A 15,871-nucleotide genomic window follows, 5' to 3' on the forward strand; every position below is an offset into this window, starting at 1 on the left:
AGCACAAACCCTGTTAAAAACGAAGTTCAAAGAGGACATCTGGAGTATAGGCATGAAGGACTTTAAAAGGCAACCAACTTGAAACCAGTCTGCCTTTGGAAGGGCAGCTAATGCAGCACAGGTGTAATAATAACTGCTCAAATTCAGGAGCAAATGTGTTACTGCACGTGGAATAAAATACTACTCATAGAAAAGCCCTTCTAGTGTATTAGCTGTGCATTATCAAACAGAGAGATGTACAACATGCCAGGTTTGTTCACTCAATGGGAGCACATGCACATTTTTTGGAAGCAACTTCTAATTAAGAATTTGTTGTTGCTATTAAAAAGTCAGAGTTTATTAACAATTACTACATGCTTGTATCTGAACAAGACCTACCAAAAGCAAAGGTTTGGCATCTCAGCTATTATTGGTAAAAGCTGACTTTTGTGAGCCAATCACCACACACTTTAAAACTTTATACTTTTCTGTGTCCTTTACATCTGAGACCCTTAAATCTTATATGTAATCCTTAATCCTCCACAGCCTAGTGCTGTCCTCTCAGTGAATCATATTTGCATTTTACAGGTGGGGGTGCCCGGAAATTAAGGATAAGGGCCTGATCCCTGTAGGTTCTGCACACCTGCAACTTCACTAGGTTCAACAGCAGTTGCAGGAAGTCTGAAAAGCAAGACCTTAAGAAGTCAGGGCTGTACTGCTAACATTTGGCATCTAAGTCATTCACTGCACCTACATACAGCCAAAGAGATGTTGATTTCCTACTTCTCAAATTAAGAGGAGTTTAAAAATGAGTTGGGCCATCCTGATATTAGCTGTTCACAAGGAACTGCTCTCACCTGCCTCGCAGTCAGTAGCACTCCTACTCACAAGAGGTACAATGTGTATATTAAAAAGTAACAGCCATCATAAAGGATAAGAATAAGCCTGAATATACAACTTGATTCATCTATCTAGAAAAATCTAAGTATAGAAAACCATGTACTAACCTCTGTGCTCCTGGCGGTAGCCCCTTCTTCCCCAGGAGTTGAATGTCTGGTCCCCATTGTACTAAGTCAGCCAAAACTATATTCTGATCCATATAGGGAAGAGGCTTTTTGTTTTTATCCAAAATGCATTCAAAATCTAAAAAATGCAATAACCCAGTACACTAATCAGTATAAAAGGGAAATGGATCTGATTTAATATTTAGAACATTTATTTTAAGAAAAACTAAGTTACTGCTGTTATCTAATGTTATTTGTGTTATGTAAGGCAAAGTTGGTTGATGTATTTTTTTCAAACTCACTTTGTATCCAGTTTGATGGCTTATTATATTTAAACACCGGGGCACAATCCTTAGGTACCCCAAATCTACATAGCCAACAAGTAACAGAGATGACTCATGCTTTTAATAACCCCTACAACAGTGGTTTTCAAAGTACAGTGGAGTCCGGATTAACTGACACCCGGTAATCCGACACTCCGCTTTATCCGACCCTGCAGGGTCGGATACAGCGCGGGCTGGGAGAACAGCCCCACTTGCTGCCCCATTGCGCTCTAGGAGCAGCTGCTGCTGCTTCTGCAGGGGATGAAGTGGCCTCGGCAGGAGCGGCAGCAGCTTCTCCTAGAGAGCAATGGAACAGCTGATGCCGCTCCTGCCGGGGACGTCCCCTGCAGGAGCAGCATCACCTGTTCCACTGCTCTCTACAGTAGAGTCCGTATCATCTGACATATTCGGTAATCCGACCGTGTGTCAGTCCCATTTAGGTCGGATAATAGGGACTCTACTGTATGGGTTGCAGAGTGTCAGGCTACGTCTAGACTACAAGCTTTTTTCGAAAGAGGCTTTTTCAAAAGAATCTTTCGAAAAAGCCTCTTTTGAAAGACAGCATCTAGACTACAAGCAGATTTTTCCAAAAAGTGAGCCACTTTTTCGAAAGAGTCTACACGCTCTTTTTCCAAAAAGCAGTTTGCATTCAGTGGCGCCTTTTTTCGAAAGAGTACTTTAGAAAAAAAACTATTCCTCGTAAAATGAGGTTTACCATGATCAAAAAAATTGGTGCGTTCTTTCGATTTATCTTTGAAAGAATGCAGCTGCAGTCTAGACGCAGGTTAAGTTTTTTCGAAAAAATCTGTAGTCTAGACACACCCTCAGGCACTGGGTATTGTTGGTGTAAGGTGAGCAGGTGACCACTAAGGGTGCTTAGTCAGGATTCCTGCCTGTACTGACACTGCAGACTGCGCTATGGATGGAGATCCTGGTGCTGGCCACTTCCAGGGTGTAGTGCAATCTCCCTGCCAGTCCTGCTTAGTGCACCTGCCTGTCCTGAAACCGTGGACCATGCTAAGCTCTGGGTCTGGCTCCTTTGTAGAGACATGCAAGTGGCTCTGTGCACTGCTTTGTCTCCCAGCTCCATGAGCTACCCCTCCCCCCCCAGCTGCCAGCCAGGTTGGAACTTGGGGTGGGGGTAGCCCTCTGAAGTGGCCCACACTCTAGTCAAAAGATATAATTATGCTGGGTTGCAAGCATCAACAGTTTTCTTCACTGGAACACGAGAAAAAAAAAAGTTTGAAAACCACTGCTCTACAAGAATTTACTGTGGCCTTGTGGCTTCAAGTTCCACAAACTGGTTAATACCCACCTATTCTATAGTAGTAAGGTGTGAGAACAGATGCTTTGGCATACTGTCTTCCTCCCAGAATCTCCCCCAGCATTCTATGAATCTGCTCCTGTGCTATATTTGTGTTGCCATTGCCTACAAAAACAAAATGGACAAATTAACGCACCAGTGTACAGGCCTGCAATCTTAGAAATCTTAGGAAATGCCACAGAAAATTGCATACGGAAAGCCAACTGTGGGATAAAAACATTTCTGTAGAATGCTATTGTTGTTCTGCTTTCCCAAACTACATGTAGCTCCACCATGGCACATACCATGGAGGATAGCACATACCTCAAAAAGATGGGGAATTAGGAAGGGCAAATTACACTTGAGTGAACCTTTACTTTTTACAAGTATTACCATGAGATTTTCATATCAATGCAGGACAGATAGAAAAACAGTTTTTAAGGTTTCTTTTTTGTGCTAAATATTATTTTCAGTTGTTCAGTAAGTTAATAAACTTTTATATTATGCTAATAGATAACCCTATGAAAATGCTAGAAGAAATGCAGCAACTGCCAAGCTGTTAGTCCTCCATAACTAACAACAAATGGTGGTGTCTCTCCTAAAATACTGACCTTTACGCTGTACCTGCTGACAATAGCGCTCATGAAACCAAGGGATCTGAAACTCTGGGCATTCCAGACACACGGCTCTGTTCAATTCCATCAGGCGGAGCCGGACTCTCCAATTTAAGGATTCTGGTAGGGCTGAATTTAAAAAGTCAGCTAAAACATGGGATATCTGGAGGGGCCTTCAAAGTGGCCACTTAATTAACTGAGAAATAGCCTTTTAGCTTGTAGTGCATGAATACACTTAATTTAAGAATCTTACAAAAAATGTGCAAATCCATCAACTGGAAATTTTTCTTTTTAACTTGGCAATAAGGAATTCGAAAAATGCAGCCATTGAAAACATCTCTTCTGAATTTTCTACCCATCTGCTCTGACCTAAATGGTAGGGAGCAGTGTTCCCTGTAAGCTGTGCGCCTGTGCAGCCCACCTGGGACAGAGTCAAACGCTACCCAACTGATTACCACAGCACCCACAGCAAAGTTTAGATCCTGGATATGAAAAATGAATAACCACTCTGAAAATGTTATGGGAATTCCATTATTAGGACAAGCTATCTTCAAACAAACCCTCCACAAAATCCTTGATGATTATCAGATTCCCACTGTGTCTTTTAAACACAATACATTGACCTTCCCCTCCATCCCACCAAGCATTCCAACTATCAACTGAATCAAGTTGTATTTGAGAAGAGGTTTTCCAGGAAGGCTCAGTTACTTACAATTAATTCTATTTCTATGTTAACATACTTATCTACATGTCATGTTGTGCCACATTCTACCCAATCAAAACTGAACAGACAAAAGTAAGCAAAAGTATTTAATTTGCAAAGTTTATAACTGAATAGAAAAACATAAGAACAGCCATACTGGGTCTGACCAACGGTCCATGTAGCCCAGTATCCTGTCTTTCAACAGTACCCCTAGAGAGAATGAACAGAATGCGTAATCATCAAGCGATCCCACTCCTGTCACCCATTCCCAGCCTCTCAAACAGAGACTAGGGACACCATTCCTACCCATCTTAGCTAACAGCCACTGATGGACCAATCCTCCATGAATTTATCTAGCTCTTTTTTGAACCCTGTTAAAGTCTTGACCTTCACAACATCCTGTGGCAAGGAGCTAACTGGCTACAAACTAAACTTTAATCTAAAAAGCAAAGAACTTTTTGAAGAGCTAGCTTTATAAAAGTCAGTGTTTCCTAACATAATTACTTCAACTACTTGTTGTGAAACAATGGTCATTCTTTGCAGGATCAGGGCCTACCTTTAGGCAAGATACAAGTGGGTTTGCAAACCAACAGCCAGGATGGGGGAAGAAGCACAAGGGTAAAAATAGAGATATATGGCTAACTCGACCAACTATGGTACAATTTAGCAGGTTGAGTAAAATTACAGATTGCTACTTGGCATGAGCCAGCTGGCTCAGCAGATGGGATGAAAACTTGAATTTTAAGTATATTTTCACTTGAAGGGAAAATATCTGAAAAGACACTCTTCGTTTAATGACTTACCAAGGCAGGAGTCCAGGAGTCCATGTTTTCCCTACTTCAATGGACATCATCATGACATAAACAAGCAGAAAACAGCACTTCCTGTCCTGCTCGAGTGCTGATGTAATAAGATTTTGCAGGGGGAGGGGAATGCTTTAGGACAGTGGTCTCCAACCTTTTTACACCCAAGATCACTTTTTAAATGACAGAACAAGCCAAGATCTACCGCCCGCCCCTTCCTTGAAGCCCTGCTCCTTCCTTAAAGCCCTGCCCTCTCTATTCTCCTCCTCTCCATCACTTGCTATCCCCAACCATTATACTGCTGCTTTTTCCCCCCCAATTCTTCTGTAGGAAGAGGTTTTTTCAACATTTGGCCTGTCTACACTGGACCAAATGTAAAAAAAAAACAACCTCCTTTTTGAAGCTCCCTTATTACTCGTGGAAAGCGGAATATAGGGGTGACCGAAAGGGCATGTTTGCTCTTCCACTAAAAAAAATGGAAGAACAAACGCATCCCTGGATGCAGAAGAGTTTTTCTGGGATATCTCCAGAATCCTGAAAAACTCCTGCAGTCTAGTCGTACCCTCGCTGGGTTGAGACAAGATATGTAGGCTCTGGGGTGGGAATGAGGGATTTGGGTGTGGGAAGGGGTGAGAGGTGCAAGCTCTGGGAGGAAATCTGGATGCAGGAGGAGATGGAGAAGGGGTCACTGGCTCGGGGAGAGGGCTCCAGGCCGGGCAGTGTTGGGGTCAGATGTAGGGTTGGGGTACTAAGCAAGCCACAGGCCTGTGGATGTGAGGGTTCAGGAATTTGGGTTGGGACATGTGAGGAGCTCAGGGTAGGGGGTTCCAGTGTATGATAGGCTCAGAGCTAGGGTCTGGGGGAATGGAGTGCAGGAGCGTTATGATGCTGTGGCCAGATGGGAGCTTCGCCCCAATTGGGGGTTTGTTAGCCAGGCTTCATTTTTTAATAAAATACTATGTCACACACAAAACGTTTCTGCAGTGTCTTTATGAGAAGGGCAGGGAACCTGTTTTGAGTCAGGGGTCACTGACCCAAAGAAAAGTCATTTGGGGCCACACAAGTGAGATGCAAAAAAATCCCACCAAAAAAAAACAACAACCCAAACACCACCACATTCCTCCAAACCCCCACCCCTCAAGCCTCACTAATGTGGCCCCAACTGTGCTGGTGGGAGCAGGGGACATGGTACAGGTAGTCCCCGAGTTACGTGGATCCGACTTATGTCGGATCCGTACTTACGAACGGGGCTCTCTCGCCCCAGAGCTCGCAGGCAGCGGGACCGCCCACAGCGCAGTGGTCCTGCCACCTCGACCTCCGGGGAGAGAAAAGCTGCTCCGGGTGCCCCTGGTCTGCTGGGGACCGTCTCCAGCAGACCAGGGACACCTGGAGCAAAGCCGGGGAGGCGGAGGGGTCCCGCGCCTCTGAGGCTTTGCTCTAGCAAAGACTCAGAGGCGCGGGACTCCGCCGCCGCTGCGGCTTTGCTCCCGGTGTCCCTGGTCTGCTGGGGACCGTCTCCAGCAGATCAGGGACACCAGGAGCAAAGCCGCAATGGTGGCAGGGTCCCGCGCCTCTGCTGCGGCTTTGCTCCCCATGTCCCTGGTCTGCTGGGGGCGGGGGGGGCGGGCGCAGCTAGTGCACTCCCCCTCCCCCAGCAGACCAGGCTTTTGTTGTGGACCCTGGGGTAGTGCAGCTGGGGTGCTGCCGGGTTGGTCCTACAGGGACCTACCTGGCAGCCCAGCTTTTCTGTCCCAGGCTCGAGATTCAGCCGCTGTTGAAACTGATCAGTGGCTGATTCCAGGAAGCTGGGGGCAGAGCAATTCTGCCTTCAGCTTCCTGTTCAGCCACTGGTCAGTTTCAGCAGCAGAGGCTGAATCTGGAGCCAGTTCCGACTTACATACAAATTCAACTTAAGAACAAACCTATAGTCCCTATCTTGTACGTAACCCGGGGACTGCCTGTACTGAGGAAGGGTGCTAATGGGTGCTGGCGCAAGGCACAGGGTGCCAGTGGGGCAGGGTTCTGCAGCTGGGGGCAGTGGAGAGGGAACAGGGTGCCAGGAGGGCAGGGGACAGGGATCTACAGCAGGGGACAAGGTGCCAGTGGGGACAGGTTTCTGCAGCAGGGGACAGGGTGCCAGTGGGGACAGGTTTCTGCAGCAGGGGACAGGGTGCCAGTGGGGACAGGTTTCTGCAGCAAGGGACAGGGTGCCAGTGGGGACAGGATTCTGTGGCTGGGGGCAGGGGAGAGGGAACACGGTGCCAGGAGAGTAGGGGACAGGGTTCTGTGACGGGGCAGGGTGCCAGTGGGGGCAGAGTCCCCTGCACCTCCCTTCTCCCAGGATTCCCCCCCGCAGAGGAGGGAAGCTCTGTTGCACGCCTCCTCCGGGCCCAACTCCCCCTCCCGTGGAGCAGGGAAGCCCGCACTCGTGCCCCCTCGGGGCCAAATCCCGCCCCCCCCGCGGAGGAAGGAAGCCCCATTGCGAACCTCCGCCAGGGCTGGCATGAGCCTCCCGCGGAGCAGGGAAGACCCCGTCACGCACCCCCTCCGGGCCCGACTCCCACCTCCTACAGAGAAGGGAAGTCCCAGTGCACACCTCTGGAGACTCACCCGGTAAGTTCCCGGCACGCCACAGACTTGGGGCAAGGAAGCAGCCAGCGCATTTCCGGAACCCTCGGAAGTGACACGCAGCTGCAGGACTTTCGCCCACCCCACGGGAAGCTGCCACTACCTTCATTGTCGCTCGAGGTAGGTAGTGGGGCTTCTTGGGGATAGGAGAAAATGGGGGGCCCGGAATGCCTCACAATTAACTTGTTGGTGGCCACGGCCTTAGGATTTTGTATCTAAAAAGCTTGGTCCTGAGAGGTGCTAAGTGCCCTTGCCCAGGACGAGCTTGGCATGTTTCAAAGCGGGCATTACGTAAAAGGAGGAAGAGACTGTAGTTACTGGAGTTTCAATGTTACAAGATTTATCATTTTTAAATCTACACATTTACTTCACCATTAATTTAGGATAATTTTCAATGTAAAAGTTATTATACAAAGCTTTACAGTCTTTATAAATAGCATAATAAAAAACAGAGGGATAAATACCTACTTTCAAGCTGGGCATCCAGTTTGCCTAGGAAATCAACATTAAATATTGCATTTATCAGGACTGGGGGAAAATACTCAGCGATGGCCAAGGAGTAACCGAGCAGCACCAAGAGATGAGGCTCAAAACAACCTTTAAAAACCAAACATACATTTATATGGCTGTATTGCATACATTTGTTAAAAAGTCTAATGAAAATTGTCTAATGAGCTCTATTCTTCCTTCCATTAAAATGCCTGACTCCCATTACTATCAAAGCAAGTAAAATATACCCACACAAAAACAAGGACTTACACATGCGCATTGCTTTCTCACTTTTCCAACTGAGGGCTATAAAACTGCTTCAACATAAACCAAAATTATTATAAAAATGCGTAGTCCTGTAGCACCTTAGAGACTAACAAATACAGATACATAGTATCATGAGCTTTCATGGGCAAAATCCACTTCCTCAGATGAGCTGAAGCGAAACCTAGAATTTATAACAGAAAAAAAAGGGAAAAAATGTACCTGTCAATTGTAGAACTAGCACTAATGAAGCTAATTAAGTGGGCTGGAAGTGTCCCATACTTAGCTTTTGATATAAAAATGAGGTGTTAAATGCAGGGAAAGCTGGCTTTATAATGTGACATCCAGTTAATGTCTTTGTTCCAAGCCTAGGAAATCAGTGTCAAATTTGCAGATGAATGTCAATTCCGCACTTGTTCTCTGTAATTGGCTGGTGAAATGCCTTTGTATAAGAATGGCTACTTTTAAATCCATTAATGAATCCCCAGACAGGTTAAAATGTTCCCCTAAAGCAGGCATGTCCAAAGTCCGGCCCGCGGGCCAATTGTGGCCCGTGTTCCGGTTTAATACGGCCCCCCAGGTAATTTGGCAATATCTATCTTTTATGGCCCCCAACGAATCCATATGTATTGAGATGAATACATTGTAAAATCTCAGTTAATGTCAGTTGGTCTAAATCAGTTATAAATATATTTGGACACAACATGTATACTTGGTGTTATGTTCCTGTTCATATTTTTTGAACTTAAAAGTTGACAGACAACCTTTATTACCAATAATATGTAATGTACTTTACAATGTTCCTGACATATATTTCAGCTTCCTGGATTTTTTTTTTCATCTGGCCTTCAGATATGAAAGGCAGAGTGATTTAACACCTGTTTAGATTTGTCATCCATGTGACAAAATGAAAAGTATGCCGTTTGCAATAAACTTTGCATAAAATAGTTAATTTGCATTTAATTTTAATGGTTCAAAGAATGTCAGGCAAAATGGTCGGCCCTCACGCATGTTCACTTCATCAAATCTGGCCCTCTTTGAAAAAAGTTTGGACACCCCTGCCCTAAAAGTTTAATGTGTGTTACCATTTCTGATGTCTGATTTGTGTCCATTTATCCTTTGTCATTAGAGACAGTCCAGTTTGGCCATCATATATGGCAGAGGAGCATTGCTGGCACTTGATGGCATAGATCACATTAGAGGATGTGCAATTGTATGAGCCCCTGATGTTGTGGCTTATGGGTTAGGTCCTGTGATGGTGTTGCTTGTATAGATGTGTGAACAGAGTTGGCAATGGAGATTGTTGCAGAGGTGATTGTAACTAGATATATTTTTGTTAGTCTCTAAAGTGCCACAGGACTGTTAGTTTTTGTTGTTGTTTTTTTTTAATTGCAAACTAACACAGTTACCCCTCTGCGAAATTACTGTGCTATATATATTGTTCCTAGTAGCTAGGCTTGTCAAACCAGCCAAATGGTATTTTGTTTCTCTGACTCCACAAAGGCTTGGCCTAATTATGGCATATTCTCTGCAGGAAGAAAACTGACTAGTCTTAAAAGAGGTAACAAGTTACAACATTACATGGCTAACTTTCATACAACCTTCTAGCTACACTATCAGTCAAGAAATCTGTCTCTTTGTTCATCTTTTCCTGGCTCACCACCTTATAATCAGCCACAAGATCTCTCTTCTCCCCCAGATAATCAAGTGCTTGATCCCAATCCCTTTAGGAAAAGCCACAGTAATTCTTTTTAAAAGGATCTTCCATTTATCCACACGAAAATCAGATAATATAAATTCTCACTTTCTTTGTACAACAATTCAAGATATACTCTTAGTCCCATAGCAACAATGATTTCTGAATAGGGATGTAAGCGACTGGTCGAGTCAACTGCTTGCATTCCCTTCCCCCTTGCTGCCTCTCTATCAGAGGCAGCAATGGGCGGAGGAGCAGGAGACAGTGCTGGAGGGAGCAATCTTAAAAACTGGCTTCCCTCAGCACTATCTCCATAGTGCCGCCTGCCTACCCCCCTGTGGGGGTACAGGAGAGGCTGTTGTGAAGACAGTCCCAGGCTTGCCATGAGCAGAGGTTGTTCCACATGCTGTGAAGCAGTCCCTGTCCGTGGGGTATCTCACTGGGGAGCTGGGACCCCCATGGAAAAGGGCTGCTGACCCACTACCAGCTCACATCAGGTCCAGGAGCTACCTCCGCTGTGGCTCTGCATTTTAAATGGTAGCTCTCACACCCCATGAGCCAGGACCAAGTGCCTTCCCTTATCAACTAATCATGTAGTCGATTCAAATTGTATCGACTACACGATTAGCCAGTTACCCGCTTCTTAACATCCTTGTTTCTGAAGGGTGAAAAGAGGCTTCAAACTCCCAGGGAAACACAATGAATTCTGCATTACTTAGAAAAAGAAAAGAAAATTGTTTCAGTAGCAATCCACTTTCCATTTATCTCAAGTATATCTAAATGTATGCCCTGGCATAAAGAGTAACTGCCAGTTCAGAGTTTGCGTTACCTGGCATCACTTACCTAAGTGAGAACTAAAATGTCGGATGCAAGTTTCAAAGAACTCTTCACTTTGAGGAGGATCATAATTCATAATAGCAAAGGGGAGGAGAATAGTATAGATTCCAGAAGGATAGATCTGGATAAAAAAAATTGAAATAAACATTTCAAGAGTGAAAAAGGAGCAATTTCAAAACAGTCTGATGTTGCATTGTAATGGTGAGGTTTGTAATTAATTCAGAAGCAAAAAGCCTAGAGTACATGGACTACTTTTAAATTCCAATGATTTCCTTTTTTAAAAAGTCTCTGTTATCATGGTAGAAGCAGATAGTTATAGCAATATAAACATTATTTTCTTATTTCCAAAATCAAAGAAATGTCCAACTTCCTATCAAAAATCTTAGTTCATCTTACTACAACACAACTAGTAAATAAAACAGGCTTAAAACTGTCACTCTCTTCTCAGGAGCTATTGTATTGTATTGAAAATGAGACTAATTCATCTGTCCTTTTTGAGACCAGTTTGAGGAAAATTTTCATTCTGTGAGAAAAACTTTTGTTATTTCACACCTTAATTAGAGTAAAACCTCAAGTACTGCCAATTAACAATTTGAAATTAGTGGGTCCCTTGTGTCTTTGATTTCAGTCCCAAGATTATGTTAATTTGGTTCTTCCCACACATTACTGAATAATTTACAAAGAAGTTGGAAGAGGAGAAATAACACTCACTGCACTGCAATACAAATATTACAGGAAAAAGGAAGTGCATGTGATTATATCATCAGGAACGAAACTTCTAAAAGTGAATGTATATAATCTATGACACATTAAAATTACAGTAACACTTGAAGTATCGTCAGTACCTTGCTTATATGCTGAGCTGCCACAGAAGCTATTCTATCAAGTAAAGGAGTACAGCGATAGTTTGTTTTCATGAGAAAAGATGAAAATTCTAATAAATTCATCCATGTAATTTGGTCCATCAAGCGCTGACAAGTACTTATCGTTTCTTCAATGATCATTTCTTCAAACCATTCTCCAGATATATGTCTAAGTTCTTCTAGCAACACATCCAAGTCACTGGCTTTTTGAAGCCTCTGATACCCGCAGTTACTTAATTTCTGTAGAAGCTTTGCATATGGTCTGACTGTGCTTTGCTGATGTGCCCGATCATGATGAATCCATCTGACAAGAGCTGTAGCTAAGCTATTCAAATCACTTAAGCTGCATTGAGGCAAAACTGCATCAACCCTGTTAATCACTACTTCGTCCACTTGACAAGAAGGAAGCATGGACAGAACACGAGTTAGCATAGAAATTTCAGTGGGCATAACATTAGTTTGTAAGTAACTGGAAGAAAAGGGAAAGAGACAAAACCATCAGTACTGACAAATACAAATTTATAGATAAAAATAGCAAATAAATGAGGTACATATAAATGCTAATTGAAAAACAAAGCATTAACTACGTTAATCCACATTTCGTAAGTTTGCAATAACAATGATAATATGGGGTTCAAAGCACTGACTACTGACTTATTCTTTATGGGTATGTCTACACTACCCTCCTAGTTCGAACTAGGAGGGTAATGTAGGCATACCGCACTTGCAAATGAAGCCCGGGATTTGAATTTCCCGGGCTTCATTTGCATAAGCGGGGAGCCGCCATTTTTAAAACCCCGCTGGTTCGAACCCCGTGCAGCGCAGCTACACGGGGCTCGAACTAGGTAGTTCGGACTAGGATTCCTATTCCGAACTACCGGTACACCTCGTTGTGTACCGGTAGTTTGGAATAGGAATCCTAGTCCGAACTACCTAGTTCGAGCCCCGTGTAGGCGCGCTGCACGGGGTTCGAACCAGCGGGGTTTTAAAAATGGCGGCTCTCCGTTTATGCAAATGAAGCCCGGGAAATTCAAATCCCGGGCTTCATTTGCAAGTGCGGTATGCCTACATTACCCCGCTAGTTCGAACTAGCGGGGTAGTGTAGACATACCCTATGAGACTAACATTTTCCTACCTCTTTAGTCACTGATAATATCTGTCACTAGATCTACAACCACCTGACCTGATCAAAAAAGAAGCTGAGAAAATGGGACTACACTACATGCTGAAGGAAGGAGAGAGGAAGCATGGTAGCTGGAGAAAATGAAGTCATCAAATATGTTTTCTATTCTTGGAATGTGAAATTTATACAATCCTATAAGAAGTTCAGGTGAGCTGGGAAGGGAATGCCTCAGTTTTTAGGGCTAGTCTTTTTATCTTGATACTAGTAGAATTTTGTCCAAACAGTTACATAGACCAAGAGACTGGAATACTTCATTGAGAAGCTCCTAGCCATATTATGGAAAAGAAATAGCTCAGATTTGCCAATCAGATGTAAAATAAATAGTCTTGCCTAAGATACAAGAGCAGGCCTTTAGAGAGGAGATCCTGCCTTCTTAGGAGAGAAAAGAAGAGACCTGTGTAATATCTACACTACATCCAAATATGAACGCCTTCTTTATCAGTCTGGGATTATGACAGGTCACTTTCTCCTCTTTTTTCTGAATCACTCCTACTAGTGGAAGAGGGAGGAAGGCACAGAGATGCTAATACAACCGATGAGGCTCAAAGAATTGCTGATGAAAATTAGATATCCCTTCTAGGGCAGCTTTTATTTTCCTGTCTTCTGGGTCCTCTGGGGGAAAAAAACCCCCCACTTGCCAGGAATTAATTCATCCTCTACCCTACTGTATCAATGCTGCAGGAGAAGGAAGAGAAAGCTTTTGGATTGTGAGACTCTGCAGATATTCAGGGCCTGTCAAATGAACCTTTTCTCTCTGTCAAGACCTTCCCTAGAGGCGTCTCAGACAGAGTGTTAGGGACACAGAGACAATCTCACCCCCAGCAAGCCATTCAGACTGAGCTCTTTTCCCCACAGGAGATCAATGGAGTGGAAGCCATTGTGAGAGAGCTCCCCTTCTATGGCTCCTAAGAGGGTCGCCTCATCAATGGAGCAAGAGTCCCACAATGTGAACTATTACGAAACATTAAACCCCCTTAGCTTGGTTTGGGTTAACGATGGCATGCCAACTTCACCAAGGGCTTGGGGTTTCCCAGTTAAAGATATACTCATTTATGCTCCTTTCCGTTGCATTTGGGCTGTCACCCAAGTCCCTACTTCTCACAAATGGATTATTTTTAGGCATTTCTCCATTCAGAAATATCCTTTTCATCAGCTCTTCCCACAAATACCAATAAAATCAAAGTAGCAGCTCTCACAATGATCGTGCTGAAGTGTTCCCTATTCTAGAGTTCCAGTGGAAGAAGACTCCTTGCCCATTCCTATATTTTATGCAGTTCATATTTATGGCATACATCACTAGTAAGTCTAGAGTCTAGACCACATTCACTTCCCATTCTAAAGTTCATGTGCTTTTTATAGACGTGAATTGTTACAGCAGTTCATTTTTAGCAAAAGGTTAAGATTGAACCAGTAATACAGGACAACATTTAGTGTAACAATCAACACAGTTAACATTACAAAAAGAATACGCACCCAGCTAGCAATTGTCTTAATTTGGTGTAAAGTTCTGTGTCCTGGCAATGCAGCAGCAACAAGGCTTGTGTTATTTTTGCCAATTCTATTGGTTTGTACTTATCCAAGTATTTATGTAGAAGAGAAGCAATTCTGAAACCAATGAGAGAGATAAATTCACGCATTATAATTTTGTGGAAAAACATCGCAGAGGAACTTCTTATATCATAAACAATACATCACTTAGGTGTTGTCTAAACCCCTACAACTTACTGCATATGGGTGGACTGTGTAGCATCCGTATGAAGTGCAAATGACTTCAATGGAGCTCTGTGCAGATGCAGCAGTCCATCTGTGCATAATGAATTGCAGGACTGGAGTCTTAGGAAGTAACCCAATGGTAACTGATCACTGTTAATTTGTATTATCTCTATAATGTAAGGACTGAGACAGTCAGAGCTCTGCATTTGCTCTGAGGTGCCTCTCCCTTGCTCAGTCTTTCAAAGACTCTTGTACGCTAATGGGTTTTAACAATCAATATAAAGTAAGTAGCAGATGTACCCAGGATTGCTCAAGTCTGTAAGTGAAGATTTTTTTTTTAAATAAATGGAAAATATAAGATACAGGGAGGCTCAGGGCAAAGGGAGGAAGGTGCTGAAGTCAAGACAGGTGGGAGTGCAGAACTCGGAGCAGGAGACTAGGGAGATGGAGGGGGGGAGCTTACCAGGGCCACCTGTGGCAGCGAGGGTGGCACTACTCTAGTGGCAACTCCTCTTGGGGGGCTGAGGCAGTACTTGTCTGCCAGTGGTGCCCCCCCCAATTGCCCTCCCTCCGTGGCCAGCAGGCTGTCTCAGGGGTGGGGGGAACCAGGCTCTGGAGGCTGTCACCCCCTCTAGCTGCTCCCCTCAGGCAGCCTGCAGACTATGTAAAGGTTCGAGGCTTCAAGGACTGCACCCTGCTGCTGCAACTCCCTCTCCCCTGCAGCCTGTCCAGAGTTTCAAGGCTCCAGGGCTGCCCCCTCCTGCAGCACCCCCTGCACGGCCTGCAGGCTGTTTGGGGGGAGGCCAGGCTCTGAGGGTTCCCCCCCTGGCCTGCAGACTGTTGGGGAGGCGAGACTCTGGGGATCCCCCCCCCAGCAGCCTGCAGGCTGTCTGAGGAGGGGCCTCTCCACTGGTCCCCTCATGGCCTTCAGGCTCTCCACGGGAAGGGGGGGCGGCAGGGCTGGCTCCAAGTTTAGGGCAGGGGGATCCTTATCAGTGTGCTGGCAGGCAATATGGTGGAGCCCCAGCTCTGCTGGCTATTCCCTTGGTGCTGCAGCTGCACCCAATGGCCACTTTCAGTATCATGCCTCTCCCCTCTCTGTGGCCTTCCCTATCCATGTTATGGGATATAGTCCCATTCCAGACACGTGGCATTTTCCAGGCACAACCAAACCCTGACCTTGGTTTAAGTTAGGGTAAGAGGAAGCTGCATACCAAATTTGATGGTCCTAACTCTTACGGTTTAGGAGGAGTTCTTGAACAGACAGACACACAGATAGACAAACTGTAAAAGATAGACAGACAGACAAACGGATAAAGACAGCTTCCTACTTCTCTAACAAGGAAAATATGTCTCTTTTGGGAGGAAAGAAAGTTCACACTCTGCCAGAATAATCTACTTTCCTATTTTCTTATGCTGACTTTTTACTTAGTTTGCTTGCTGTGAAATTTAGAAAATAAGAGCCAGGG

General features: G+C 44.5%; 1 protein-coding gene across 9 annotated transcripts in view; it reads right to left on the minus strand.

Annotated features, from left to right (window-relative positions):
* The window catches only part of FASTKD1 (FASTK mitochondrial RNA regulator 1), a 36,354-nt gene that overhangs the window by 1,784 nt on the left and 18,699 nt on the right, over positions 1-15,871 (minus strand). For all 9 annotated transcript variants that reach the window (XM_075933570.2, XM_075933573.2, XM_075933571.2 and 6 more), the window contains 7 exons: positions 14,163-14,294; positions 11,489-11,975; positions 10,650-10,764; positions 7,826-7,954; positions 3,221-3,352; positions 2,622-2,735; positions 987-1,122 (listed from right to left, as the gene is read on the minus strand). In XM_075933570.2, the coding sequence (XP_075789685.2) occupies positions 987-1,122; positions 2,622-2,735; positions 3,221-3,352; positions 7,826-7,954; positions 10,650-10,764; positions 11,489-11,975; positions 14,163-14,294 (1,245 nt within the window). The remainder of the gene's footprint in view (positions 1-986; positions 1,123-2,621; positions 2,736-3,220; positions 3,353-7,825; positions 7,955-10,649; positions 10,765-11,488; positions 11,976-14,162; positions 14,295-15,871) is intronic.

Source organism: Pelodiscus sinensis, chromosome 7, assembly GCF_052426305.1.
Source record: "Pelodiscus sinensis isolate ZL-2025 chromosome 7, ASM5242630v1, whole genome shotgun sequence".
NCBI classification, from domain to species: Eukaryota; Metazoa; Chordata; order Testudines; family Trionychidae; genus Pelodiscus; species Pelodiscus sinensis.